General features: G+C 42.4%; 1 protein-coding gene across 6 annotated transcripts in view; it reads right to left on the bottom strand.

Moving 5' to 3' along the window:
• MATN2 (matrilin 2) overlaps positions 1-26,947 on the bottom strand; it is a 146,203-nt gene that overhangs the window by 75,066 nt on the left and 44,190 nt on the right. For all 6 annotated transcript variants that reach the window (XM_038555136.1, XM_038555132.1, XM_038555134.1 and 3 more), the window contains exon 4: positions 18,306-18,428. In XM_038555136.1, coding sequence (XP_038411064.1) covers positions 18,306-18,428 — 123 coding nt within the window. The remainder of the gene's footprint in view (positions 1-18,305; positions 18,429-26,947) is intronic.

The following is a 26,947-nucleotide window of genomic DNA, read 5'->3' as shown; positions in this document are numbered from 1 at the left end:
TCTCAAGCAAAGGCTGGGAGACCCTCAGGACAGCCTGTGAACAACTGCAAGTGCTGGCTGACAAGCAGCAGTGCCCAACCCTGGCTACCGGTTAGCACCACCAGATGCTCAGGGCACCCCTTCCATGAGCGAGACTGACTGGGGCTGGGTGCAGGCAGCGAGGTCTGCTGAGGCTCTGGAGACAGTTGCAGCGTGCAGCCAGGCTGGGGGTCGTTGGGTTGGGTAGAGGCCTCACAGTCAGCGGAGGGGAAGGTGCCTAGACCCAGGAGTCAGCCTCCCCCTCTATGTCCACGGACTGCCGGGCTCAGTTTCCTCTTTTAAATCTCATAATTAGCACGGTCCTCGATTCCCTCTCCACATGGCGGACAGAACTGCAGACACGGTGCGAGGGTGCATGCAGAGTGTGGTGGAACAGGAGGCTTATCCTCGCATCCCAGAAGACAGGCCCCACAAGCAGCAAGTTTGCCAGTTGGCTTTGTGTGGGCGGTACTTTCATACTGTTTTTATAATATTGGAGATTTATGGCCACTAGGATCTGCATGGTCCTAAGGGAAACCGTTGAGGGATTAGCTTAATCAAACAAAGACAAAGGAATAAATACGGACTGGGTCCTGACAAAACAATGTTGTTTTTCTGTCAGTAGTCACTTCCATTTGAAACAAATACAAATCTTTGGATGACTCCTTCTGCTTTTGAAAAACAACGCTTCTTTTTCTCACAGCCTGGGAGGGTAATACAACTATGGGGGAGGGGAGAAGCAGGGAGTTCCGAGTCCCCATTGTCCTTCCAAGCCTTCCGTGCTTGGTGGCTGCCCTCCTCCGCCACTCCCCTCACCCCACCCACTCCCATTCGTGGCTCATGATTTCAGTCAAATGTCACCTCTTCCAGGAAGACCTCTCCAGGCTGGCTAGGCTTAGAGGCTCCTTCCTCTGGGCTCCACTCCAGCACTTATACATTTATCCAGTGGTATTGGAAAGACCTGATCATGTCTGTCTGCCCCACTGGAATGTGACCTAATCTTACTCACAGATTTCCCAGAGCCTGGCATCCTGTCCGAGCGCATTAGCTGGTGCTCCATTAAGTGTTCCTCTGCCCATACTCCGTGTCTCCCAATACGGATGTCCCTACAGGCCTAAAAATCCTCTCCTCCATCAAAATGGGACCCTGGCAAGAAGAGTGTGGTGAGAACAAAATTCTTCCTGCACCTCTGTACCTGTCCTTGTCCCCAGCCAGAAGTGGTCCAGTACAAGAAGAGGACTCAGAGTCCAGTAACATCTGAGAGCCAGCCCCCGGCTGCAGACCCCGGTATTGTGGTGGCAGCTAAGGAACTGGCTGTTTTGCTGTCTGCTACATCCTTGGTACCTAGTACAGTGCCTGGCACATTGTAGGTGCTCAATAAGTACTTAGCAAGAGAGGTGCCTGGGGGGCTCAGCGGTCCAGTGTCTGCCTTCCTGCCAGGGCGTGACCCCAGGGTCCTGGGATGGAGTCTTGCATCTGGCTTCCTGCAGGGAGCCTGCTTCTCCCTCTGCCTGTGTCTCTGCCTCTCTCTGTGTGTCTCTCATGAATAAATAAATAAAATATTTTTTAAAAAAGTACTTAGCAATGAGAGAATGAATCCATGTCCATGCTATATAAACATGGAGTTGTTAGGCATTTCTCTCTCATCAATCTTATCTATTCTGAGAGGGACGAGATGAGTCTTGATGTTCCTCAGGATGCTGGTATAATACCACGTGTTTCATGTGGTAGGTGCGGAGTGGACATGACTACCACCAACCCTGAGTACTCAGGTGGCTCTTACCTGACCACTCCCTGGTCAAGTTTCCCCTCACCGTCTTCCTTACCACAACCATAGTTTAACACTTCATTTACCCAGTCACCCCATCTGAGGAGGCCACTTGATGGGATGAGCACTGGGTGTTATACTATATGTTGGCAAATCGAACTCCAATTTAAAAATATACAAAATAAATAAATGTATAAAAAATAACCCAAGAAAATTAAAAAAAAAAAAAGAAGCAAAAAAAAAAAAAAAAAAACCCCTTCATTTACAACAATTATTGAAGGTTTCTTTTCCCTACCATAGGAGGGCAGAGCTTGTTTTGCTCAGCACTCCAGCTCAAATACCCATCATGATGTCTGGCGTATGGTCAATTTTTAAAAATATATTGAAATGACCAAATTCACTCATTCATCCACTTGTCAAAGTACTGGGAAAATAACAGTGAATAAAACAGATTTTTAAAAAGCTATCAATTGGTCTCTGTCCCCCTGGAGCTGATATTCAAGTGGGGAGCCAATGTTGTATGGGGCCACACGACAGACCCTGCACACCTCTCCCCTACTCTGCATTCAGCAAGGCCAGGTGGGCAGCCTGAAATTGGCCATGTTGGCAGTATTTACAGCACAGGAATCAACAATCCTCACAAGTTAGGGCTTCTCCCCCCTGGAGATGGGTTGTGAACCATTTACAAGCACACCACTGACGGGGCCCAGACAAAACAAACATGTAAAGCTATATGTTATATCAGACCTTTTAAGTGCTGCAAGACGAAATTATCAGGAAGAGTGAGTTGGGTATGTGGAAGGAACTTCTGTTTTCTATAATGTGGTCAGAAGGTAGGCTCACAAAATAGATTCTTTTATACAAAGACTCAAGGGAGGTAACAGGAAAAGTAAGGAGAAGGGAATTGACCTTGGAGAAGGAGACAAAGAGCAGTTATGTTTGTTTAGATGGAGGGCAGCTCTGGTGGCTTAGTGGTTTAGCACCACCTTCAGCCCAGGGTGTGACCATGGAGACCTGAGATCAAGTCCCACGTCGGGCTCCCAGCATGGAGCCTGCTTCTCTCTGTGTCTCTCTCTGTATCTTTAATAAATAAAAAGTATTTTTTAGAAAAAAGTGAGACAATCAGGGTGAAAAGAAGATTGTCTTTGGAGCCAGACCTGACTTCAGCTAAATGATTTGCATAACTTCACACGATTTCCTGCCTTTTTTTTTTTTCCTTTTTAAAGATTTTGTTTATTTTTTCCTGAGAGACACAGAGAAGCAGAGACACAGGTAGACTCCCGCGGGGAGCCCAATGTGGGGTTCGATCTCAGGACCCCAAGATCAGGCTACGAGCTGAAGGCAGATGCTCAGCCGCTGAGCCACCCAGGCATCCTGATTCATGTAAGTAATTTCTGTGAGATCCAAATTTCCTAAAAGTTAAATAATTAAGTGGAGGGAACACTGTGGAGCTAGTTGAGATAATGAGATGAGTAAAGCCCCTGACAGACAGTAGGCACCCAGCAAATGCTGGCCTCCTTCTTCCTTAGACTGGGGTCAAGAAAGGTCTCGGAGGTAGCAGCCCAGTGAAGCATGGCGGAGAGGCAGACCTCAACCAGATCCTTGCCTACGTCACAATTACAATATAGTGTCACATTATGGATGCCTGCAAGACCCCTACGTAGACACAGATTCAGATTTCTTTAAAGAGCATCAACATATCCTTGACAAAGTTTTGCGTTGTAAATTCTCTGCTGAATTGATCTGATAGAGCCAGGTAGACTATTTGGAATTTTACAACAAAAGATCTCACCAAACTCAAGCAACGTCTTGCCAGAAGGCAATCATTAGCACAGAGCTGACAACAGAATTTACCTGTTTTTAGTTCCTCATGAATTATAGGGACAGACATTAGCTGCAGCTGCTGAGTCTTCCCAGATGAAATAAATCAGTGAAGGTTTGCTAATTCAAAGCCCCAAAGTTGTGCTCAAAGCCCCTAGTGTTTGCCCCTAGGCTCGCATGCATCCTAGATTTAAGTGCTTGCCTTCATCTGTGATCTCGAAACCCTGGCACTGTGCCTCAGCTGGAGAACTTGGAAAACCTCCATCTGGTTATGCTGGACGAGGAGCATGGGATAAAGGCTGTGGCTGACACCATGCCAGGCCAAATCAAATTTTACTGGCTTTTCAAAGTTTTAGACAAGCCATGCTGCATGCTGTTCACACAAATGACAGTTTAATCCCTGCTTTGGAGTTAAGGCAAAAACATATTTAAAGACACGCTCCACTTTTTAAATGACCACTTCTTAAATGGCTCCTTTTTATTTAGCCTGAGATGTAGAAATCACAAATTATCTATCCCAGTGAGAGCAAAGAGAGATGTTTTATTAGGGCTGTTATTTCACTCAAGTGGGAAACAATAGGGTTTCCGCTTGCACCAGTCTGAAAGCCCTTCTAGAGTGAACCTAAACCTGCGTTTTGGGGACCATCCCCCTTCTTTCATGGTGCCTGAAAGCACTAATCTTATTATGACAGCTCCAGTTGGGATTTAAAGACTTTTAACAGTAAATGTGAGTCATTAGCCTTGCGCTTCTAATGCTAGAGGAAACAAAACAAACCCAATGTCCCTGAGAAAAACAAACCTGTCCTTTCAGGCAAACCCCAGCTGTGCCTAGAATCCTTCTCTCCCCAACTATTGAATTCTTTTTTCAATCAGTTCTCCTAATCACTCACAAGATTTTTGTTCTCTTTTGAGAAGGGAAAAGAAAAGGGGAAGATTTCCAATCCCCCATCCTGGAAAGCCTTAAAAACATAAGTAAATCTGACCAAATGAGGTTGATCAAAATAAACATGCACAAATTGTGCCCTATTCTTGTAGAGCACTTTGCAATTTCCAAATGCCATTACATCATCACATTCTTAATATAAACTCCTTACTGAGTGGAGTCTCTTAGGGAGAGATCTAGTTTAAAATGCCTAGGTCAGTGGTTTTCAAACTCCAGCTTACATAGAATCCCCTGGAGAGCTTGTTAAAACATACATTCCTAGGTCCCACCGCAAAGTGTCTGATTGGGAGCATGAGGGTCCAGCCTGGAGTTTGCATCTCTAACCAGTTTCCCTGCAAAGCTGAGGCTGCTGTGTGGGGGCATTACTTGGAGAACCACTTGTCTAGGTGCTTGTGAAAATAGGAAAGCAGAGAAGAAGCTATAGGAGCCTCAAACTCACTTTCCCCTGATGTGTGGTGATTCTCTCACAGCACCGTGTCTCCACTAATACACAGTCAGGTCAGTTCTCCCATGAGAATGCCACTCAGCCAGATTTTTCTTTCCTTTTTTCTTCTTCTCCTCCTTCTCCTTCCCCTCCTCCCCCTCCTCCTCCTCCTCCTGCTCCTCCTCCTTCTTTTTTAAACCCTGTAGCCTGGCCCAACCAGAGGGTGAGCAGGCTGCAAGTAACCATCTCCAAGTTCCTGGGTCCCGCAGCCAGGGTGGAGAGGGAGCTCGTACCCACATTTCCTCTGCTCAGCAGCCTCTGCTTCTGCTCACATCAGCGGTCCCAGCAGCACCAGGGGCTGTGCTGCTTATCCAGAAGCTGAAGGCTGGCTGTTCATGGAGGCAGCCTGCTTCTTCTTCCATTCTTATTCCTGCTCCCACTCTGGGCAGCCCAAAGTTCTGACCCGGAGCTTTCCTTTCCATACTCTCTTTCTCCCTCCAAGATTTTATCCATTTTCAGGGTCAATTACTAGCACCAGTACATCCAGCCAGGGATTTGCCTTGAACTTAATGCCTTCATCTTCAGCTGCATCCAACCACTTGTGTGGGCTCCTTCTCAGACTCACTAGTTTTCCCTCAAAACCAGGTTTCCTCTCTGAAGTTATCCATCATTTTAAATTCTGCTACCATTCTCCACCTCCCATTCCCCCACCTCATGTCATAAACTTCTCCCTGGCATTGGAATTATTGCTGTGGTCTCCTAATTAATTCTGTGGGCATAAGAAAGCATGCACTGAGCTCACTGGGCTGATTAGAATTTTAAAATGATTGCATCTTTCATCTTCTGTTCCGTACGTGTGGAACAGAAGGGAAACCAAGATCTGAGGGTTTCCGGGGTCTCAGACATGTAAGAGAAACACTCATGTTTCTCCTACCAGCCCGTAAAAGTACCTAGAGGGAACCAGGAAGTGTTGGATGAATGAATGAATGAATGAATGAATGAATGAATGAGTGAATGGATGGATGGCTGATACTTCTCCACCCACTCTCTACCAATTTGAATCCCATGTATCACTGCTTAAGTCAATTTACTAAAATGCAGTTTTATATTGACACCTGTGTTCAGCCCCTCTACCCACCAAAGACTGCTGCTGGGACTCACCTTGAGAATAAAATCACTCCATAATTTGTTTGCATTCCTTCTCTCAGCCCCTACTAATGCCCCGAACAAACTGTTCCAGATAGGCAGTCTGGTCTAGTTAGCACCCTCAAAGACAAGCTCTGCATGTCTCTTCGCCTTGTTAGGAAACCCCCTCCTCCACAACACCTTCCCTGATTGATCCATGACTCTTTCTCCAATCTCTTGCAACCTTTTGTCTCAGCACCACTTACTTCCCAAAACCACTTTGTTCTGACTTTCTAAATAGATTACCTTTATTAAATTGTAAATGGCATATAATACAATGCCCACATTTAAAGTATGCAATTTGATAAATTTGACATATCAACATATCATCACCATGATCGAGATAAAGAACATATCCATAACCCCCAAACCCTCAAAGTTTCCTCATCCCCCTTGGGAAGCCCTCAGCCTACTCCCTTGCCACTGCCCACCCCCAACCCCCAGGCAACCACTAATCTGCTCTCTGTCACATAGATTAGTTGTCAACTTTTAAAATTTTCTATAAATGGAATCATACAGTATGCACTCTTTTTTGTTTGGCTTCTTTCATCCAACATGGTTATTTTGAAATTCATCTAGCTTGCTGCTTATATCAAGAGTTTATTCTCAAAAAAAAAAAAAAAAAAGCCCATTCTCGTCATTGCCTAATACTATTACACTGTATGCATATATCACAATTTGTTATCCATTTACCTATTGATGGACGTTTCAGTTGTTTCCAGTTCAGGACTCTTACAAATAAAGCTGCTGTAAACATTTGTGTTCAAATCTTTGTTTGGACATAGGGGGCACGTGGGTGGCTCAGTCTGTTAAGCATCAGACTCTTGGTTTCAGCTCAGGTCACGATCTCAGGGTCCTGAGATAGGACTCCACCTTGGGATCCATGCTCGGAATGGACTCTGCCTGAGATTCTCACTCTCTCTGCTCCTCCCCCTGCTTGTATGCTCTCTCTCTCTCTCTCAAATAAGTAAATAAATACGATCTTTAAAAAAATCTTTGTTTAGACATAAATTTTACTTTATTTGGGATAAATACCTAAAAATTGAATGGCTGGGTCATAAGGTAGGTACATATTTAGCTTTGTAGAAACTGCTAAACTGTTTTCCAAAGACGGTGAACCATTTTATGTTCCTGCCAGGAATGATGACAGTTCCCATTGCCAACTTTGACAACATGATTATGGTCAATATTTAAAAATTCATCCAATCTAGTAGAAGAATGGTGGTATCTCTTTGTGGTTTTAATTTGTATTTCTCTAGTGACTAATAATATTGAACATCTCTTCACAGCCTTCTTTGCCATCCATATATCTTCTCTAGCTTAGTGTCTGTTCAAATCTTTTGCCCATTTTGACTGGATTATTTATTTTCCTATTATTGAGTTCTAAGAATTCTTTCTATATTCTAAGATCCTTTGCTGGATATATGTTTTTTAAGTATTTTATCCCAATCTACGGTTCACCTTTTCATTTTGGTAGTAGTTTATTTTGAAGAACAAATATTTTTATTTTTATTTTTTGAAGATTTTATTTATTTTAGAGAGAGAGAGCATGAGCAGAAGGAGAGGGATAGGGATAAGCAGACTCTGCGCTGAGCATGGAGCCCATGCAAGGGCTCGATCCCCTGAATCTGAGCAGAAATCAAGACTCCAGTTGTTCAACTGATTAAGCCACTCAGGCACCCACAGATGTTTTAATTTTGATGAAGTTCAATTTATTGAGTTTTTTCTTTTGTGTTTTATATCATATTTTAAAAACCCTTGCCAAACCCAGGGTCATCAAAAAATTTTTCCTATGTTTTCACATAGACATTTAATTGTCTCCTCTCTTATATTTAGATTTAATATTAGCTTTGAATTAATTTTTGTATATAGTATGAAGTGAAGGTCAAGATCCATTTTTTTTGCACATGGCAATCCAATTGTTGTAGCGCCATTTGGTGACATTATTCTTTCCTCATGAATTGCTTTGGCATTTCTCTCAATCAGTTCACTATATGTGTATGGGTCTATTCCTGGACTATATTTGGGTCCATTGATGTCCACCAATACATACTGTTTTGATTGCTATTACTTTGTAATTAGTCTTAAAATCAGATAATCTAACCCCTCCAGCTTTGTTTTATTTTATCAGAGTTTTCGTTGATCTAGTCATTGGCAGATTCCATATTTGCAAACTCACCTACTTTCTAAAATTTACTTGTAACTCAAATCAGTATTTGCAGTATTTCCATGGCCATTCATGGATGTGCACAGAATTGTGAAAAATTTGAGCTACCCGATGCACACATGTCCCAGTTAAGGTTAAAAAAGGCAATGCTTTGCCTTCTTGTTTTAGCTCTCATATTACAAACAAGCAGCCTTTTAGTGTTCTGTTTAGTGCCATGTTTTTTGCCTTTTGTGCTTTTTGTTGGGTGATTTCACTGTTTAAAATGGCCCTCAAGAGTAGTGCTGGAGTGCTGTCCAGTGTTTCTAAATGCAACAAGGCTGTGACGTGCCTTGTGAAGAAAAGATGTAATTAGATGATCTTCATTCGGGCATGAGTAATAGTGCTGGCAGCTGTGAGTTTAATTTTTTTTAAGATTTTATTTATTTATTATGAGAAAAAGAGGCAGAGGCACAGGCAGAGGGAGAAGCAGGCTCCATACAGGGAGCCCGACATGGGACTCGTTCCTGGGCTCTAGGATCCCACCCTGGGCCAAAGGTGGCACTAAACCGCTGAACCACTGGGGCTGCCCTGTGAGTTCAATTTTAACCAATCAACAATATATACTCAATAAGGTTTCCTTAAATAGAAACGCACATAAGACAAGGTTATATACTCAGCGAGGCTCACAAGAATCTAACCCTGTATTTCTTCTAGGAAAAATGATCTAGTAATTAATTGCTAGTTTAATGTTCACAGAGGCTTACAGCCATCATGGCTAATGGAATTGACTGCATTTGACTATTGTAGGTTTTTTTTTTGCGTTTATATATATATTTTGGAATCAGATTGTCAGTTTCTACCTAAAAATGTCTGCTAGGATTTTTATAAGGATTGCTTTGAATCTATAGATCAATTTGGAAAGAATTGACATCTTAGCCAGGTTAGGCCTTCCATTCCATCAAATAGTATACCTCTCCATTTATTTGGGTCTTCTTTAACTCATTGCAGAAATTTTTTGTCTTTTTCACAATTTGGTCACTTTATCGCTACTTACATATTTCCAATGCCATTCTAAATGGTATTTCAATTTCATTTCTTTTTCTTTCTTTCTTTCTTTCTTTCTTTCTTTCTTTCTTTCTTTCTTTCTTTCTTTCTAAGTAGGTTCTTCACCCAGCATGGAGCCCAATGCAGAGCTTTGACTCACATCCCTGAGATCAAGACCTGAGCAGCTGAGATCAAGAGAGTCAGAAGCTTAAACAACAACAAAAAAGAGTCAGATGCTTAACCAACTGAGCCACCCAGGCAGTCCTGGTTTTTTAATTTCTGATTTTTGTTGCCAGTATATAAAAATCCAATCAAATAATTTTGTATATTGATTTTGTATCTTACAACTAAGGCTAATGAGTAGTAAGATTAATTAGTCACTTATTAATTTTAGTAGCTTTTTTAAGATTCCACCAGCTCCACATGAGCAATCACAGAGTCTGTGAATAAGGACAATTTTACTTTTTCTTTCCAATCTGTATTACTTTCTAATTTCTTTTTATTTTATTATTTTATCAGTTGGAACCTCCAGTACAATGCTGAGCAGAAGTGGTAAGAATGAACATACTGTCTTGTTCCTTCTCTTAGGAGGAAAACATTTACTTTTCACTCTTGAGTATGATGTTAATGGTAGGTTTTTTTGTAGATACCCTTTATCATGTTGAGAAATTTCCCTTTTATTGCTAGTTTGCTGAGAGTTTTTATCATGAATGAATGGTGGGTATTGTTGAGTACCTTTTCTGCATCTACTAAAATTATATATTTTTTCATTTTTTAATTTGTTTATATGGTGAATTATGTTAAAACGAACTTACATTCTTGGGATAAACCTCATTTGGTTTTGATTATAGACTATAAATATGGATTCTATTTGCTAAGTTTTCAAGAATCTTTGCATCTAAATTCATGAGGGATGTTGGTTATAATTTTCTTTTCTCTCTTTAACAATATGACTTTTTTCTGGATCATGCCCCTTCATTAAACTCTGAAATATAAGCTACTAAATCATTTGTGTAGCTTGGAAAAAATAATGTCAGGAACATATCTGAAGAATGAAAGCAATAAAATGCATTTGGTATGGTTCTTGAGAGAGAGAAAAAATGAGAAAGCTGGATAAGAAAGTTTACATTTTTTGCCATGTGAAATTTTTTAAATGTTGTGTTTTCAATATTTTTCCAGATAGATTAAATATTCAAAAAGGAAAAATTCCTTATGTAAAAACATAAAGAAGGAAAAGGAAAGAAGATAAAGTTCTTTCTTATTAGTGGGAAAGGAATTCAAGGAGAAGGGAATGGTCGGGGAAAACAAATATGTGAAGACAGGCTTACTTCATGAGGGTGTTTCCCATTTCCATTGTTGTTTTTACATGGGGAGAGAGAAGGATATAAACTTCTATTGATTGAGCCCAATGGGCTAGGCACTATGATAACACTTTTGCATATATGTCATATAGTGGTATTGGGTGGGGAAGACTTTTTAGAGGACAGAAGAATCCACCATGTTGACTTCCAGTACATTCCAAAATGCTCATATGGGCAGGACTTGGAGGGTAATATTTATTTAATATGGTTGATCTAGTCTTTGAATGGAAGAGCACATTTTAAGACACTGACCAACTAGTGTCCAGAAGAGCATTATTTGGACAGTGAAGAGACCCCAAACCCACTTACTTAAAGATGTGTCTATGCTTCCCTGGAAAAAGAGAAAATTAATGAGGGATGGGGAGATAATGCTCTTCAATAATCAAAGGTTTTTCTCTATTTGGAAAAGAAAATATACTTTCTGGTATATAGCTTTAGCTGGTAGAAATAGTATCAAAGGTGAGGATCATAGAAAGCAGGATTTCAGCTTGGTCCACGCTATCTGGAAGTTGAATGGAGGTGTTTTGCAACAACGTCATGTACCAGGTGGAGAATGGACAAACAACATCATCCATCTTGGACACCAGGAGGGAATAGGATTCTTGGGTTTTATGGGGAAGGGAGTAAAAGTCTGACAGCCAAGGTCCATTTCCACTTGAAGAATCTCTGAATTAGCTGTGTCTGCCTCTTCCCTCCAAACAGATAGGAACCAATACAAAATGGTGGATATGGGTGTGGGTGTGTATGTGTGTATGCCTGCGTGCCTGCATATGCACACACACACACACACACACATCAGAGCTAGGAATTTTTAAAAAAAAAAGAGCTAGGAATTTGGAGTCATACATATTAACAAGATTTGGATTCTGGTTTGATCATAGTACTAGCCATATGACCTTGAGTACGTGGTCTGACCTTTTTTGGAAGATACCTTATTTTTCCTTATCTGTAAAACAAGAATGATAAAACCCACTTTAAGAGCTCATTTTCAGAATTAAATGAAATAACACATATAAAGCACTAGGAGAGCTCCTAATACATAGTGAACACTTCATCAGTGAATTGACTCTAGCTAGGCTTGACCTTGTGTACAGCACACTGAGCTGTTGTTCATGGGCTGCAATCACTCTGGTGCAATCACTGATTGCATGGTTGCAGTTATATTGGTTGTTTATTTTACTTATTTTTTATTTTATTTTTTAAAAATATTTTAAAGATTTTATTTATTTATTCCTGAGAGACAGAGACAGAGAGGTAGAGACACAGGCAGAGGGAGAAGCAGGCTTCATGCAGGGAGCCTGACGTGGGACTCAATCCCAGATCTCCAGGATCAGGCCCTGGGCTAAAGGCGGCGCTAAACTGCTGAGCCACCCAGGCTGCCCTGGTTGTTTATCTTAATTACTCCCATGCAAGCATGTGAGCTCCAAGAAGCATGAACACTGCTGTTTTATTCACTCTTTTATTTCCAGTAGTGTGCATGGTGCAGGCACATTTTATATGCTCAAAGATGGAAAGAGCAGTGTCTCACTCCTCTCCAGGGCCACTGAGTCTCTCTCGATGTTGGCAGACACAGGTCTCCGCAAGCAGCTCATAAACAGAGGTCGAGGAATGGCCCAGCCTTCCCTTGGCACAACCTTTTAACCATCTACTAGACTGAAACCACAGGCTAACCAGGACGTATTGATAGGATAGATGATGTTAATTTGTCACCAGCTTTCCTATCCTGTGGGTGAGGAAGTTGAGTCAAGGAGTTTAAATCAGCAGATGGGGAAGAGACAGGCACAGCAGTAATGTAGGGATTGAAATTGAAGTCTGGCCCACACACAAGTGTAGACATGCAAACCAAAGAGTTAATCACCTTTGTCTGAGAGAGAGAGAGAGAGAGGGAGAGAGAGAGAGAAATGCTCCCCATGACTACCAAATTCAGCTAACTCCGGTGCTAACAGCACAGGTGATCTGTTTCCGGGTGACTGGAGGTTTGGGTGAGACAGGACGGCAGAGCCCTGGCTCTAGCCCCCTCCTTCCTCCCTTAACTGGAAGCTCTTCCCTCTCCCCCTAAAAAAGAAGAAGTTCATGGGAAATGCAGACTCCTGGGCCCCACCCCCAGACCTGTCAACTCTGAATCTCTAGGGGGTGAGACCTTAGGGGCAATCAGCTTCCTGAGGGGTTCTTAGTTAATGGAGCTTGAGAACCTCTGCCCTGGACCACCTCACCTTTCCACCTGGTCAGTCCGTCTGAAGCCTGGGCAGTTTCTGCTTCACGTTCTTTGCACCCCTGGCCCTGCCCAGAAAGGAGCCCGGGCCAGACCAATACTGGGGGAGAGCCTGGGGCGGGGGGTGTGCTTGGGGCTCAGAAGTGGGACCAGGCAGGAAGTGATAAAACCTGGTGGGGGTAGGTCTTGCTCATGACACTGAGCGGAGAACTTTTGATTTTTTATTTGCTAGTCTCAAAATTCCTCTGAGTTGACTAAGCCAGGCTATGGAAAGTGGATGTTAGCAGATGCCCTCACTGCAGCAGACTATTAGGCAGAAGACAAGGGGAGGAATTTATTGTGCTCTTAGAAGGGAAGGGCAAGAAGGCCATTAGCAGGGTGCCTAAAGGCTGAATATGCTTCAGAGAAACCCCATGGGGCAGGGGAGCTCCCAAAGAGGCTCCCCAGGGAGGGGACAGGCACAGCTCCCAAAGAAGGTAGGGAGAGGTCTAAAAAAGATGCCTAGGTTGTTTGCAGAGCAGTGTGTGAAGTGACCTCGCTAGGGCTCCCCCAGTTCTCCAGTGAATTCTGTTAAGCCCATGAGTATTCTGTGAATGAATTTTGTTGTGGAAACTGAAGAAAGGTCAGAGGTTCAAGCAGAAGATGAGGATGATTCAGGCTGCCCTCAAAAATCTGGAATCCTGAGAGGAGCCAAAGAACACAGAGCATGGGAGATTCACAGAGTCCAAGGGCTTTGTCCTTCCACAGGCCAGAGAACTGGAGGAGTCAAGCAGATGTTGTCTAATTTGGGGGGATAGGAGGCCTCTATCCAACTACTCTCAACCCTGAAAATGAAGTGAGAAGAAAACAGGAAAATGTGGTTTGGCTCTATAAATGTGATACTAATTACAGCCATCTGTGCAAGTGCTTTCCATTAATGCTTAATTGCTTACCATGTGGTATAATGACAATTATGCATTGCACAAACTGTGCGTCAGATTAGCTGACTTTTATTTGCTTCCATATGGGGTGATGTTCCTCAACTCCGGAGTAAGCCTGGTTTGGTAGCCTGGTTGTCTATGGGCTAACATAGTGTGGGTTTACTTACAACTTAAAAATATATATACATAGGCACAACACTCAGTGTAGAGGTAATTCTCTCCTCTGAGAGGCAGATTACCTCTTGCTGGCTCAAATGTCAGTATGTTGTCTGTTTTGGGGGCTTGGTAAAAAAATGAGAATGTGACTCCTATCTGCATTTTATATTTTGACCTTTTTTATTTAGGAGATCTATAAGTGTCCTTGCCAAAGCGACTAGATCCCTACACACTTCTAAAACAGAACTAGAATAACCATTCCCAACCAGTGTTAATAACTCACCCTAAGTAAATGCTTCAGAGAAGAGAATAAAATTCAGAAACCATTCCTCAGGGTACAGTTAATAGAGACAGTGAATGTAAAGGCTCTCCAGTGGTTCCCCGTAAAGAACAGCTTGGAAGTAAAAGATACCAGCTCATGAATCCCAAAGGTAACTTCTAAGTAGGTGCCTCCAACGGTCTTCCAAACTCTTCCTTCTGGCCTACTATGTGTCAGACTCTGGTCCAGGCACTGCAATAGCAGGGTGTTGGGGCCTGGAGGCCAACATAAAATACATGAGTATCTTATAAAGCCTCCTTTCTTTTCTTAGAGAGATGCTAACTTGGTTCGGTGAGGGGCCAAAGATGAATTCAAGAGGCCCTTGAGAGCAACTGAATACACATTCTTCTCAAGTGCACATGGAACTTTCTCCAGAATAGACCACATACTGGGTCACAAATCAGGTCTTTACCGATACCAAAAGATTGGGATCGTCCCCTGCATATTCTCAGACCAATTTGCCTTGAAATTAGAACTAAATCACAACAAGAAGTTTGGAAGGACCTCAAACACATGGAGGTTAAGGACCATCTTGCTAAAAGATGAAAGGGTCAACCAGGAAATTAAGGAAGAATTAAAAAGATTCATGGAAATTAATGAGAATGAAGATAAAACCGTTCAAAATCTTTGGGATGCAGCAAAAGCAGTCCTAAGGGGGAAATACATCACAATACAAGCATCCATCCAAAAACTGGAAAGAACTCAAATACAAGAGCTAACCTTACACCCAGCAAAAACAGCAAATAGATCCTACACTCAGGAGAAGAAGATCAGAAAATAGATCCTACACTCAGGAGAAGAAGAGAGTTAATAAAGAATCGAGCAGAACTCAACGAAATCGAGACCAGAAGAACTGTGGAACATCTCAACAAAACCAGGAGTTGGTTCTTTGAAAGAATTAACAAGATAGATAAACCATTAGCCAGCCTTATTAAAAAAAAGAGAGAGAAGACTCAAATTAATAAAATCATAAATGAGAAAGGAGAGATCACTACCAATACCAAGGAAATACAAACGATTTTAAAAACATATTATGAACAGGTATATATATATATATGTATATATATATATATATATAATGCCAATACATTAGGCAATCTAGAAGAAATGGACGCATTTCTGGAAAGCCACAAATTACCAAAACTGGAACGGGAAGAAATAGAAAACCTGAACAGGCCAATAACAAGGGAGGAAATTGAAGCAGTCATCAAAAACCTCCCAAGACACAAGAGTCCAGGGCCAGATGGCTTCCCAGGGGAATTCTATCAAACGTTTAAAGAAGAAACCATATCTATTCTACTAAAGCTGTTTGGAAAGATAGAAAGAGATGGAGTACTTCCAAATTAGTTCTATGAGGCCAGCATCACCTTAATTCCAAAACCAGACAAAGACCCCACTAAAAAGGAATTATAGACCAATATCCTTGATGAACATGGATGCAAAAATTCTCAATAAGATACTATCCAATAGGATCCAACAGTACTTTAAGAAAATTATTCACCATGACCAGGTAGGATATCCCCGGGATACAAGGCTGGTTCAACACTCGTAAAACAATCAATGTGATTCATCATATCAGCAAGAGAAAAACCAAGAACCTCTCAATAGATGCAGAGAAAGCATTTGACAAAATACAGCATCCATTCCCGATCAAAACTCTTCAGAGCGTAGGGATAGAGGGAACATTCGTCAACATCTTAAAAGCCATCTACGAAAAGCCCACAGCAAATATCATTCTCAAATATCATTCCCAAAGGCACTGGGAGCCTTTCTTCTAAGATCAGGAACAAGACAGGGATGTCCACTCTCACCACTGCTATTCAACATAGTACTGGAAGTCCTAGCCTCAGCAATCAGACAACAAAAAGACATTAAAGGCATTCAAATTGGCAAAGAGGAAGTCAAACTCTCCCTCTTCGCCAATGACATGATACTCTACATAGAAAACCCGAAAGCCTCCACCCCAAGATTGCTAGAACTCATACAGCAATTTGGCAGTGTGGCAGGATACAAAATCAATGCCCAGAAGTCAGTGGCATTTCTATACACTAACAATGGGACTGAAGAAAGAGAAATTAAGGAGTCAATCCCATTTACAATTGCACCCAAAAGCATAAGATACCTAGGAATAAACCTAACCAAAGAGGTAAAGGATCTATACCTTAAAAACTATAGAACACTTCTGAAAGAAATTGAGGAAGACACAAAGAGATGGAAAAATATTCCATGCTCATGGATTGGCAGAATTAATATTATGAAAATGTCAATGTTACCCAGGGCAATATACACGTTTAATGCAATCCCTATCAAAATACCATGGACTTTCTTCAGAGAGTTGGAACAAATTATTTTAAGATTTGTGTGGAATCAGAAAAGACCCCGAATAGCCAGGGGGATTTTAAAAAAGAAAACCATATCTGGGGGCATCACAATGCCAGAGTTGAGGTTGTACTACAAAGCTGTGGTCATCAAGACAGTGTGGTACTGGACAAAAACAGACACATAGATCAATGGAACAGAATAGAGAATCCAGAAGTGGACCCTCAACTTTATGGTCAACTAATACTCGATAAAGGAGGAAAGACTATCCACTGGAAGAAAGACAGCCTCTTCAATAAATGGTGCTGGGAAAATTGGACATCCACACGCAGAAGAATGAAACTGGACCACTCTCTTTCACCATACACAAAGATAAACTCAAAATGGATGAAAGATCTAAATGTGAGACAAGATTCCATCAAAATCCTAGAGGAGAACACAGGCAACACCCTTTTTGAACTTGGCCACAGTAACTTCTTGCAAGATTCATCCACGAAGGCAAAAGAAACAAAAGCAAAAATGAACTATTGGGACTTCATCAAGATAAGAAGCTTTTGCACAGCAAAGGATACAGTCAACAAAACTAAAAGACAACCTACAGAATGGGAGAAGATATTTGCAAGTGACCTATCAGATAAAGGGCTAGTTTCCAAGATCTATAAAGAACTTATTAAACTCAACACCAAAGAAACAAACAATCCAATCATGAAATGGGCAAAAGACATGAAGAGAAATCTCACAGAGGAAGACATAGACATGGCCAACATGCACATGAGAAAATGCTCCACATCACTTGCCATCAGGGAAATACAAATCAAAACCACAATGAGATCCCACCTCACACCAGTAAGAATGGGGCAAATTAACAAGGCAGGAAACCACAAATGTTGGAGAGGATGCGGAGAAAAGGGAACCCTCTTACACTGTTGGTGGGAATGTGAACTGGTGCAGCCACTCTGGAAAACTGTGGGGAGGTTCCTCAAAGAGTAAAAAATAGACCTGCCCTACCACCCAGCAATTGCACTGTTGGGGATTTACCCCAAAGATTCAGATGCAATGAAAGGCCGGGACACTTGCACCCCGATGTTTCTAGCAGCAATGTCCACAATAGGCAAACTGTGGAAGGAGCCTCGGTGTCCATCGAAAGATGAGTGGATAACGAAGATGTGGTTTATGTATACAATGGGATGTTACTCAGCCATTAGAAACAACAAATACCCACCATTTGCTTCGATGTGGTTGGAACTGGAGGGTATTATGCTGAGTGAAATGTAGTCAATCGGAGAAGGACAAACATTATATGTTCTCATTCATTTGGGGAATATAAATAATAGTGAAAGGGAATAGAAGGGAAAGGAGAAGAAATGGGTAGGAAATATCAGAAAGGGAGACAGAACATAAAGACTCCTAACTCTGGGAAACAAACTAGGGGTGATGGAGGGGAGGAGGGCGGGAGGTGGGAGTGACTGGGTGGTGGGCACTGAGGGGGGCACTTGACGGGATGAGCACTGGGTGTTATTCTGTATGTTGGCAAATTGAACATCAATAAAAAATAAATTTATTATTAAAAAAAACAAAATGGAAAAAAGAAAAAAAAAAGAGGCCCTTGAGAGAGCAGAGAGTGAGGGCAGAGGAGGACAGTACAGATACATCAGCAAAGCAATCTTACTTCTGCAAGTCGTCTGATCTGAGTTGAGGATGTACCCTTGTTTGCACCTGCAGACGTATGAGCCGGGGGTATTGATGCAGAAGTGGGCACAGTTATGCTCCAGGACGCTGCACATGTGGACCACTGAAAGGGAAGATACAGCAAGTTAAGGCAATGATGATGCCTTCTCTGACTTCATCCACCCACATTTATTCAGAACCTACTGTCAAGGAGAAAGCAGGACTGAAAGGAAAACAAACTGCAGTCCCTACCCTCAAGGGGACTTAGAGCCTCTGGTTGGACAGTCAGTTCTAGGTAAATGCCATCAGCAATATATAGATCAAGGGCCACAGAGAGTTAAAGAGAAATGATACTAGGTTGACATGTGATATAGCTGATAAAAATGGGTCAAAAATGACCTACCAAAAAACAGAAATTTCATGGTTCAATTAATAATACTCGACTAGGGGGATCCCTGGGTGGCGCAGCGGTTTAGCGCCTGCCTTTGGCCCAGGGCACGATCCTGGAGACCCAGGATCGAGTCCCACATCGGGCTCCCGGTGCTTGGAGCCTGCTTCTCCCTCTGCCTGTGCCTCTGCCTCTCTGCCTCTCTCTCTCTCTCTCTCTCTCTCTCTGTGACTATCATAAATAAATAAATAAAATTAAAAAAAAAATAATAATAATACTCGACTAGGGACCCAGAAAGTTTGCTGATACCCGAGGGGGCATTGGCTAATGCGTAGATTTTCAGTAGCAGCAATGGCGGTGGAGGACAAGCTATTAGTTAAATGAGGATATGGTAAAGAGTCAACAGTTTTTTTAGGACCATAAATCCCCAGAGCAATCTTTTAATACACGAAGTGTCACACAGAATATTTTGGAGTAAAAAATCCATGTCTAAGTTCCATGTTTCCATAATCTTTCTGTCTTTTCAATTTAAAATATTTCTGCATTTAGTTTCTGAAGTACTTTGACTTTCAGATACATCAGTTCTTGCATAAGTCTATCTGGAGCTCATAAAAATTCTCATTTTTTTACATCTTAGTTTATTACTTTATTCAAATAATTCAACTTGAACATATTTAAAATTAACAAGCATCATTATAAACAGAGTACAAGTTATGTAAGTGTTCTCATAAAAAAAAAGATGTCCATATGCAGGAATATATTTTTATGAAGCCAAAATAAAAGAGGCTTTCAAAAGCTAAGAACAATCTCATTAATCCAGCACTTAGGAAAATTGAGCTATTGATGAAATTGATGACATACCTTACGTTCATGTCTCATTACTCCTAAGTAAGAAATACTGTGGGAAATAAAAGGAGTAAAAGTTTTAAAATTCTTAACAATACAATTTAGAATGATTGTTGTGAGTTTATAATTGTTTGTGTTTTAATTCCTGTTAAGATACAATGTTTGGAAAGTTCATAGATTAAAATCCAATCAATCAGTTTTACTTTGGTGTGAAAAAAAAATCTATTTCTGTGATCTAGGCAATTTTCTTAACCTCCATTTGCATAAAATGGGGATTAAAAAATAGCACCTACCTCATAAGGGCTTTGTAAAGGTTAAAATAATTAAGATAGTAAAGTGCTTAGAACAGTGCCCTGGGGGACTGCTCCATATGTTAGCCATATGTAGCAAAGGGAAGCATGGAGGTTTATTGTCTTATTTTACATATGTGGGCTCATTCTATATGTGCTGATTGTCAGCTTGGATTTCCACTCAATGCTGACCACAGATGCTATCTGTATTGATGTATATACTGTCTTTCAGGGACTCTAAGATGCACCCCAATTTGAAAGATGTTAAAATGTGAAACCATGTACAATTGATCTTAATTATTCACAGACTCCGTATTTGTGAACTCGCCTACTCACTAAGATTTATTGGTAATCCTGAAATCAATACTCAGAGTGCTTTCGCACTCATTCAGCGGCATGCTCAGTGATGAAAAATGTGAATCTGCTGACGTGCACATTGCAAGCGGAGGTGGGATAAAGCGAAGCCCTGCCTCTTTGTTGCAGCTCTCAGATGGTAAACAGGTATCTTTTTCAAACACTATTTAGTGCCACATTTAAAAAAATTTGGTGCTCTTTTTTTTTTTTTTTGGTGATTTTGCTGTTTAGCATGGCCCCAAGCAGAGCGCGGAAGTGCTGGTGTTTGCTGACACGAGGCGCTTGTGAAGTGTGTCTAGTGCTCCTAAGTGCAAGCAGGCTCTGAGGCGCCTCACAGGGAAAATGTATGTTAAATCAATTGCATGCCTGCAGAAATAATAGTACTATTGGCTGTGAGTTCAGTGTTAATGAAGCAACATATATGTTGAATAAAGTGCCTTTAAACACATAGAACAAGGTTATATGTTATCAGTTGACAAAAATGTGGACACTAGAGGCTTATAGGAACCTAATTCTGTATTTCCCTTAGGAGCCATGGTTCGGTATTTGCAAATTCAGCATTCACCATAACTTTACAGAACATAATTCTGAGAATGATGAGAATCAACTGTATATCTTATATTTGATCAAATACATTAGGTCTAGTTTATTCCTTTCAATCACTTTATTGATTGGTCCTACGAGTCTTCCTCGTGTTTAGCCATTTCCCCATAAGCCATCACTTGAGCAGTCACCAAATTTTCACTTTCATGAGGCTGAGATGTACATTCTCAAACACATCTCGAGCACATGTGCAGTGGTTTCACTAGAGCTCGGTCCTGGTTTGAATAGATGTGGCGTAACTGCCTTGCAAGGTGGTTCACGCCAGCAGAGCACAGGAGAAACAATTCCCACACAAAAAACCTCAGCACTCAGGATTATCACAATGTTAAGTTTCCGACAGTCATGAGTGTGGAAAATCATTATCCTGTTTTTAATTTGCATTTGCTATGCACCCTGGAAGGCTCTCTTCCTTTCCCAGATGGCTGGAGCCCAGTGGCCCACAGGCATGGGGTTGTCTCTGAGGAGCTCTCAGCATGTCCCTCTCCTGGGTAATGAAGGAAGTCTCAAGTCCAGGCAACCAGCAGCACAGCAGTTAGCCACTGGTGTAAGGCCCAGGTGACGAGCCTGGTGCCTGCCTGTCTTCTCACCAGGACCCTGGCAGACTAATTAAGGGAACAGGAGATGTGAGGTAGAGAAAGCAGGCCTTGGCAGCAGGCAGCACAGTGGGGACGAGGGCGACTCCTGGAAGCAGACTGCCTGAAGGCTCTGCTTCACCACTTACTGTGACATTGTATGAATTACTTATTTTCCCTAAACTTCCCTTTCTTCACCTGTCAAATGGGGAAATTACAAAAACTCTTGAAGAGGGTTTTGGAGTGACAGCTCATTACTACAGCTTGTTTTGGCCATGTGTTGTAAAAGAATCGGAAGCAGGAGACTGTAAGTTCGTCTCACGGAAAGTGCGTTGGAGGAGAAGGGAAGATTTGGATGAGAAGGGAAGAAGGTGCTCCAGTTCACCTCTACCTGAACAAGGGAGAGGAGTTCAAGTAAGTTGGGTAGCCCTTCTAGACCTGTTTCTTTATCTGTAGAATAAAGGCATGAATGGTGTCTAGGGCCCCTCAGCACAGACACTTAGCATTTTGTCTGTGCAGCACCATCCACCTCCTTTTCTAGAAATCGTCCTTCCTTCTCACCTCAAATGCATGGGAACTGTCGGAGCTGCTCACGTGTTGGGAGGAGGCAGCCCCCTCCTGGATGCCACTGGTCTGCAGAGAGTCCTTCCTTGGCATCCAGGAATGAGAACTGAGGAGAAAGGGCCTTAAACCAAGGGCAAGGACATATGGGGGGCTGGCAGGTTGCATGCCTTCTGCTCCTGAGGCAGAGGGAGGAGGTGGAGAGAAAGTGGGGCTGCCATTCACTCCTCTCCTCCTTATTTCCATGAGGGCATATAATACCATCTCCCCTATCCCCAAAAGCTAGTTCAAATCAAATTTCTGTTATTTTCAAGCAAAAGAATCCCAAACATTTTGACTGAGATAAAATAAAAATTCTCCATCTGTCAAACTTTATGGATGAGTGATTGCGGTTTCCAAGAACTTCAAGGCCCTCACACCCAGCTGTCCCGTGCAACCAACTGAGCTCTGTGCCATGATGCAGGGGAGGTCGTCCTGCCTCCTCCACTCACCTCCACAAGGCCTGACAGGTTGCAAGTGGGTCAAGGCTTTGTGTTCTGGGGAAGGAACCACTAGTCAGCAGACCACATCATTGGCAGAATTGGATTTTGCTTTAAGATAGAAATGTGTATAAATGCTTATTAACGAACGCATAAATGATCAAAGGAGTGGCAGGGCTGACTAGAGGTCTAGAAAGGAACAATTGTTGGGTACAAAGAGCCAACCTTTGTTGAAGTCAGTCTTGTCTCTCACTTAACACCAAAGCCTCAAAGAGCTGTAATAAGTGTAGACTTTGCCCAGGCTGGTTCACAAAAGGTCTTAGGAATACTATGAGAGCCTTGATGCATGCCTGGCCTGGGTGGGGTGGGGCTATTAGCATAGGAACAGGAGCCTTCAGGCTCCAACTGCCAGGCCTGGCAGATACAGCTGGTAGCAAGAGGTTAATTAAAAGCAGCCCTGCCCAGGTTACAATGAGTCATCAGAAAGCTCCGGGTAGACCTGAGTTTTTCAGCCCCTAGATTCAGTGTCCTCTCGCACTGGGTGGCAAAAATGGCAGACCCTGGGATGTGTAGGTTTTGGTCATCTTGTGGACAGGTTCTCAATTCACAGGATCCCTCCTCTCCAAGTCTCTCTGGGGCTCTCAGGGGTGGCCTGAGAATGCAACCTCAGCATTCTCCCTCCTGCTGTGGCTGGTGTAGGAATTTACTGCCCATGGATATAAAGCCACCGTTGTGCCCAAGTTCATGTCCACACAGCCAGTGAGAGCCAGAACTAGGTCTGCCACTCAGGGGCACCCTGGCTTCGGAGCCTAATCTCTTCCTAGTTTTACAATAAAGGTTCCTGCTTTGATCACTCAGGACGACTGCCTATCTCTTCCAATCCACAGATCCAGCAGCATTTTTCAGCTCAGCTAGAAGCATAGGAGCCTTAGCCTGCTTCGAAGGCTATCCCTCCGAAATCCCTCCGAAATCCTGTTCTTAGCTGCATGGTGGCCTCCACTTCCAGTTTTCAAATGATGGGTCAAGTCTCCTTAACAGGTTACAACATTATGAGAGAATCTGGACTAGTTCTTTGCTGCTGTTGTTATTGTTTAATGAAATAAAAAAGTCAATTAAAAAATAATTCCTTTCCTGGCTTATTGCCATGGCCCAACCCCTTCCCCTACCCCAATAGCCAGGAAACTCCAACTCATCAGTCAAGTCTGTGTAGCACAGAGTGGTTAAGATATAGGCTCTGAGGCAGAAGGCCTGGGCCTTCATCTCAACTCTACCATAGTGTTGTGTGACCTTGGACAAGTCATTGAACCTCTCTGGGTCTCAATTTTCTCTTCTGTAAAATGACATAAATAAATAAAAATTAAAAAAAAAAAAAAAAAGGGATCCCTGGGTGGCGCAGCGGTTTAGCGCCTGCCTTTGGCCCGGGGCGCGATCCTGGAGACCCGGGATCGAATCCCACATCGGGCTCCCGGTGCATGGAGCCTGCTTCTCCCTCTGCCTGTGTCTCTGCCTCTCTCTCTCTCTCTCTCTATCATAAATAAAAAAAAAAAAAAAAAAAAAAGATATAGGCTCTGAGGCAGAAGGCCTGGGCCTTCATCTCAATTCTACCATAGTGTTGTGTGACCTTGGACAAGTCATTGAACCTCTCTGGGTCTCAATTTTCTCTTCTGTAAAATGACAGTTGTAAGAACACCTACTTCGCTGGAGGGTATTATGCTGAGTGAAGTAAGTCAGTCGGAGAAGGACAAACATTATATGTTCTCACTCATTTGGGGAATATAAATAATAGTGAAAGGGAATATAAGGGAAGAGAAGAAATGTGTGGGAAATATCAGAAAGGGAGACAGAACGTAAAGACTGCTAACTCTGGGAAACGAACTAGGGGTGGTAGAAGGGGAGGAGGGCGGGGGGTGGGAGTGAATGGGTGACGGGCACTGGGGGTTATTCTGTATGTTAGTAAATTGAACACCAATAAAAAATAAATTTAAAAAAAAAAAGGAAGTAACAGGAAAAAAATAAAATAAAATAAAATAAAATGTTTGGCAATGTCAAAAAAAAAAAAAAAAGGAACACCTACTTCGAAGATTTGTTGTGTGAGAAAAATGAGTTAACATATGCTAATAAGTCAAACCAGTGCATTAATATTATATTAACATCAATAAATGATAATGATTATTATTATCTCCTTTCTAAAACCCTCCTAGAACCCCTAGAGAGCCCCAGGTGTTCTTTGACCCTTAGTGCCAGGTGACTCTCAGAAGTGCACATTTTGGATAGGTGGCATCCTATTTCTCTGTGAGGAAAGCATCTTCCCAGCAGCCTAAAACCCTCAAGCCTGGCACATGGAGCGTAAGAGCTTGGGCCAGAGAGCCTGCAATCTGAATCTCCAGCCCTGCTATTTGAAATTGCTTATCTTTTCTAAGGCTCAGTTTACACTTCTGTAAAATGGGAATGATAAGAGCCACCACCTCATAAGACTGTTGTAAGTATTAAATGCATACAGAAAGTACCTAGCCCAGGACAAAATTCGCTATTAATAACAGAATGTAGCTCAACAAATATTTAAGGAACAAATGAGACTTCCAAAACCTCACAGATGCGTGGAACTTCAAAGATATTCCTTGCTGTTGTCTGATAATTGGAGTGCAGATCAAAACTGAGGCCATCTGCCTAGCCTGCTGGTCCTCTGTGTATCTGACTGTAATCACACACAGCATGGCACACACTGTATAGGGCTCTACAGTTGATAACACCCCTTCACACATCTACTCTGTAGGTAAAATCCCCATTTTACACATTGCAAAGTATTGTACAGATGGCGTGGGGATGAGATTCAAGTCTGCCCCTCCTCCTATCCTACAAAGGCTTCCTGTAAAATTCTGAGGCAAATGCCAACCTCAAAGCTGGTTGACCTTGCAAGGCTAGACTGTGGAGGTGGCCACCTTAATGGTTGCCGCCTTAAAAGAAAATGGTTTACCTTAAAAGAGCAATTTACAACCCCTGACACCTGGAGGAGTGCAATGAGCAAGAAGTTTGCAAATAGAACCCACCGACCAGGAATTCACTTAAGCTGTTTACTAAGGTGTAAAGAAGGAGGGATGCTACTGCGTTCCTTCCCCCAGATTTTCGCGAGGATCAAATATAAGAACAGACGGTAAAGTGCTTTACAAATATTAGTTATTGCAGTCTTTATTGCAGGGTTGAGAAAGGGGCCCCGGGGCCTCCTCAACCTTTTTAGACGTTGACAGGTCTGCTCAGCAGAAGCCCACCAGGCCATGGGAGGTGGGAGAGGAGCTAGTCCCCTGCTGGTGGCCAGGGGGATTCAGTTCCCAGGCCACACAAACAAACCAATAGCATAATACCCCTATGTTCTTAGAGCTTCTGGATTACAACCAAGGGTGGGGTGGAGGGCCCACACTGCCTTTTAATTTTGCTGCCTGACCTTAAACACACAGAGAAGGTTCTTCTTCAGACAAGGCTACATCCTCAGCCTCATACTGCCTTTTCATTTGCTGATAAATCCAGAGCGCTCAGAAAATAACTCCTCCATTGACATTTTCCAAAACAAATGCATAAACTCATCAAAACGGTTACAGAACCAATTTCTTTTTTAATATTTCCAGGAAAGGGGGAATATAAATTCTGCAGAAGTCATTTAAAGTCATAAATCTTAAAATATTTGTAGCTCATTCTACTGGTGGAAGTTGACCAGGTGACCGGGGCTCTTCTGCGGTGCCAGGACAAATGGCACTTTTGAAAATTCTCCAAATGACAGGGCAGAGAAAAAAGTTCTTTTTCCTTCATGGCATTGATTTTTTTTTTTTTTTTTTAATGAATCTTTTGATTTGGGAGTCAAGAAACAATGGAATCTCTGCTTTTTGAGGTTAGTTCTCAGCAGGGTATTTTTTTTTCTTTTTTTTTATATAAAGACACATCAAAACACACTGTTTTTCCTCCCTGAGGCTTTGGTGGGGGGAACACAGGTCTCTAAGCTGTGTCAGAGTCTGAGAACAGAGTCAGAGTCCTCAGAGCCCCCAGGGGGAGAGAGTCCTGCTCCTGGGAAGCTGGAAATGAGTCTAGTCCTTAAGCTCATTCTCCACAGATACTCCTGGGGAACACTAATAATTTCAAAATAGATCTTTCCTTTTGCTTTCCCATCAAAGAAGCATGGCAGTTGGAGGAACAGGAATAAAGGGAGGTGGGCGAGGTAGGACTGGACACAGTTTACCAGTTCAGAGGCACATTTCCAGTTTCCAGGGACTGGCAAGGAGACTAGGTAGGCCTCCTGGGCCACTGCCCTCCTGGAGGAGGATAGCACAGGAAGCCAGAGGCAGAAACAGGAAACTGGGAAGAGAGTGAGCAGACCTGTTGGGGGGAAGTTGAGGCATGAGTTCTGGGCACAGGTCCCTGAGAGCCAGATAACAAGGAAGGAACAGAGAAATCTCATGGAGAGGAGGGTTAGAAAGCAAGAGGGGCGGGTATTAGGCTGACTGAAATAAGTCAATTGGAGAAAGGAAATTATCAAATGATTTCACTCCTATGTAGAATATAAG

The sequence above is a fragment of the Canis lupus genome, chromosome 13, assembly GCF_011100685.1.
Source record: "Canis lupus familiaris isolate Mischka breed German Shepherd chromosome 13, alternate assembly UU_Cfam_GSD_1.0, whole genome shotgun sequence".
Taxonomy (NCBI): Eukaryota; Metazoa; Chordata; class Mammalia; order Carnivora; family Canidae; genus Canis; species Canis lupus.
The sequence above is the reverse complement of the archived record's forward strand: the minus strand, read 5'-3'. Positions and strand labels throughout refer to the sequence as shown.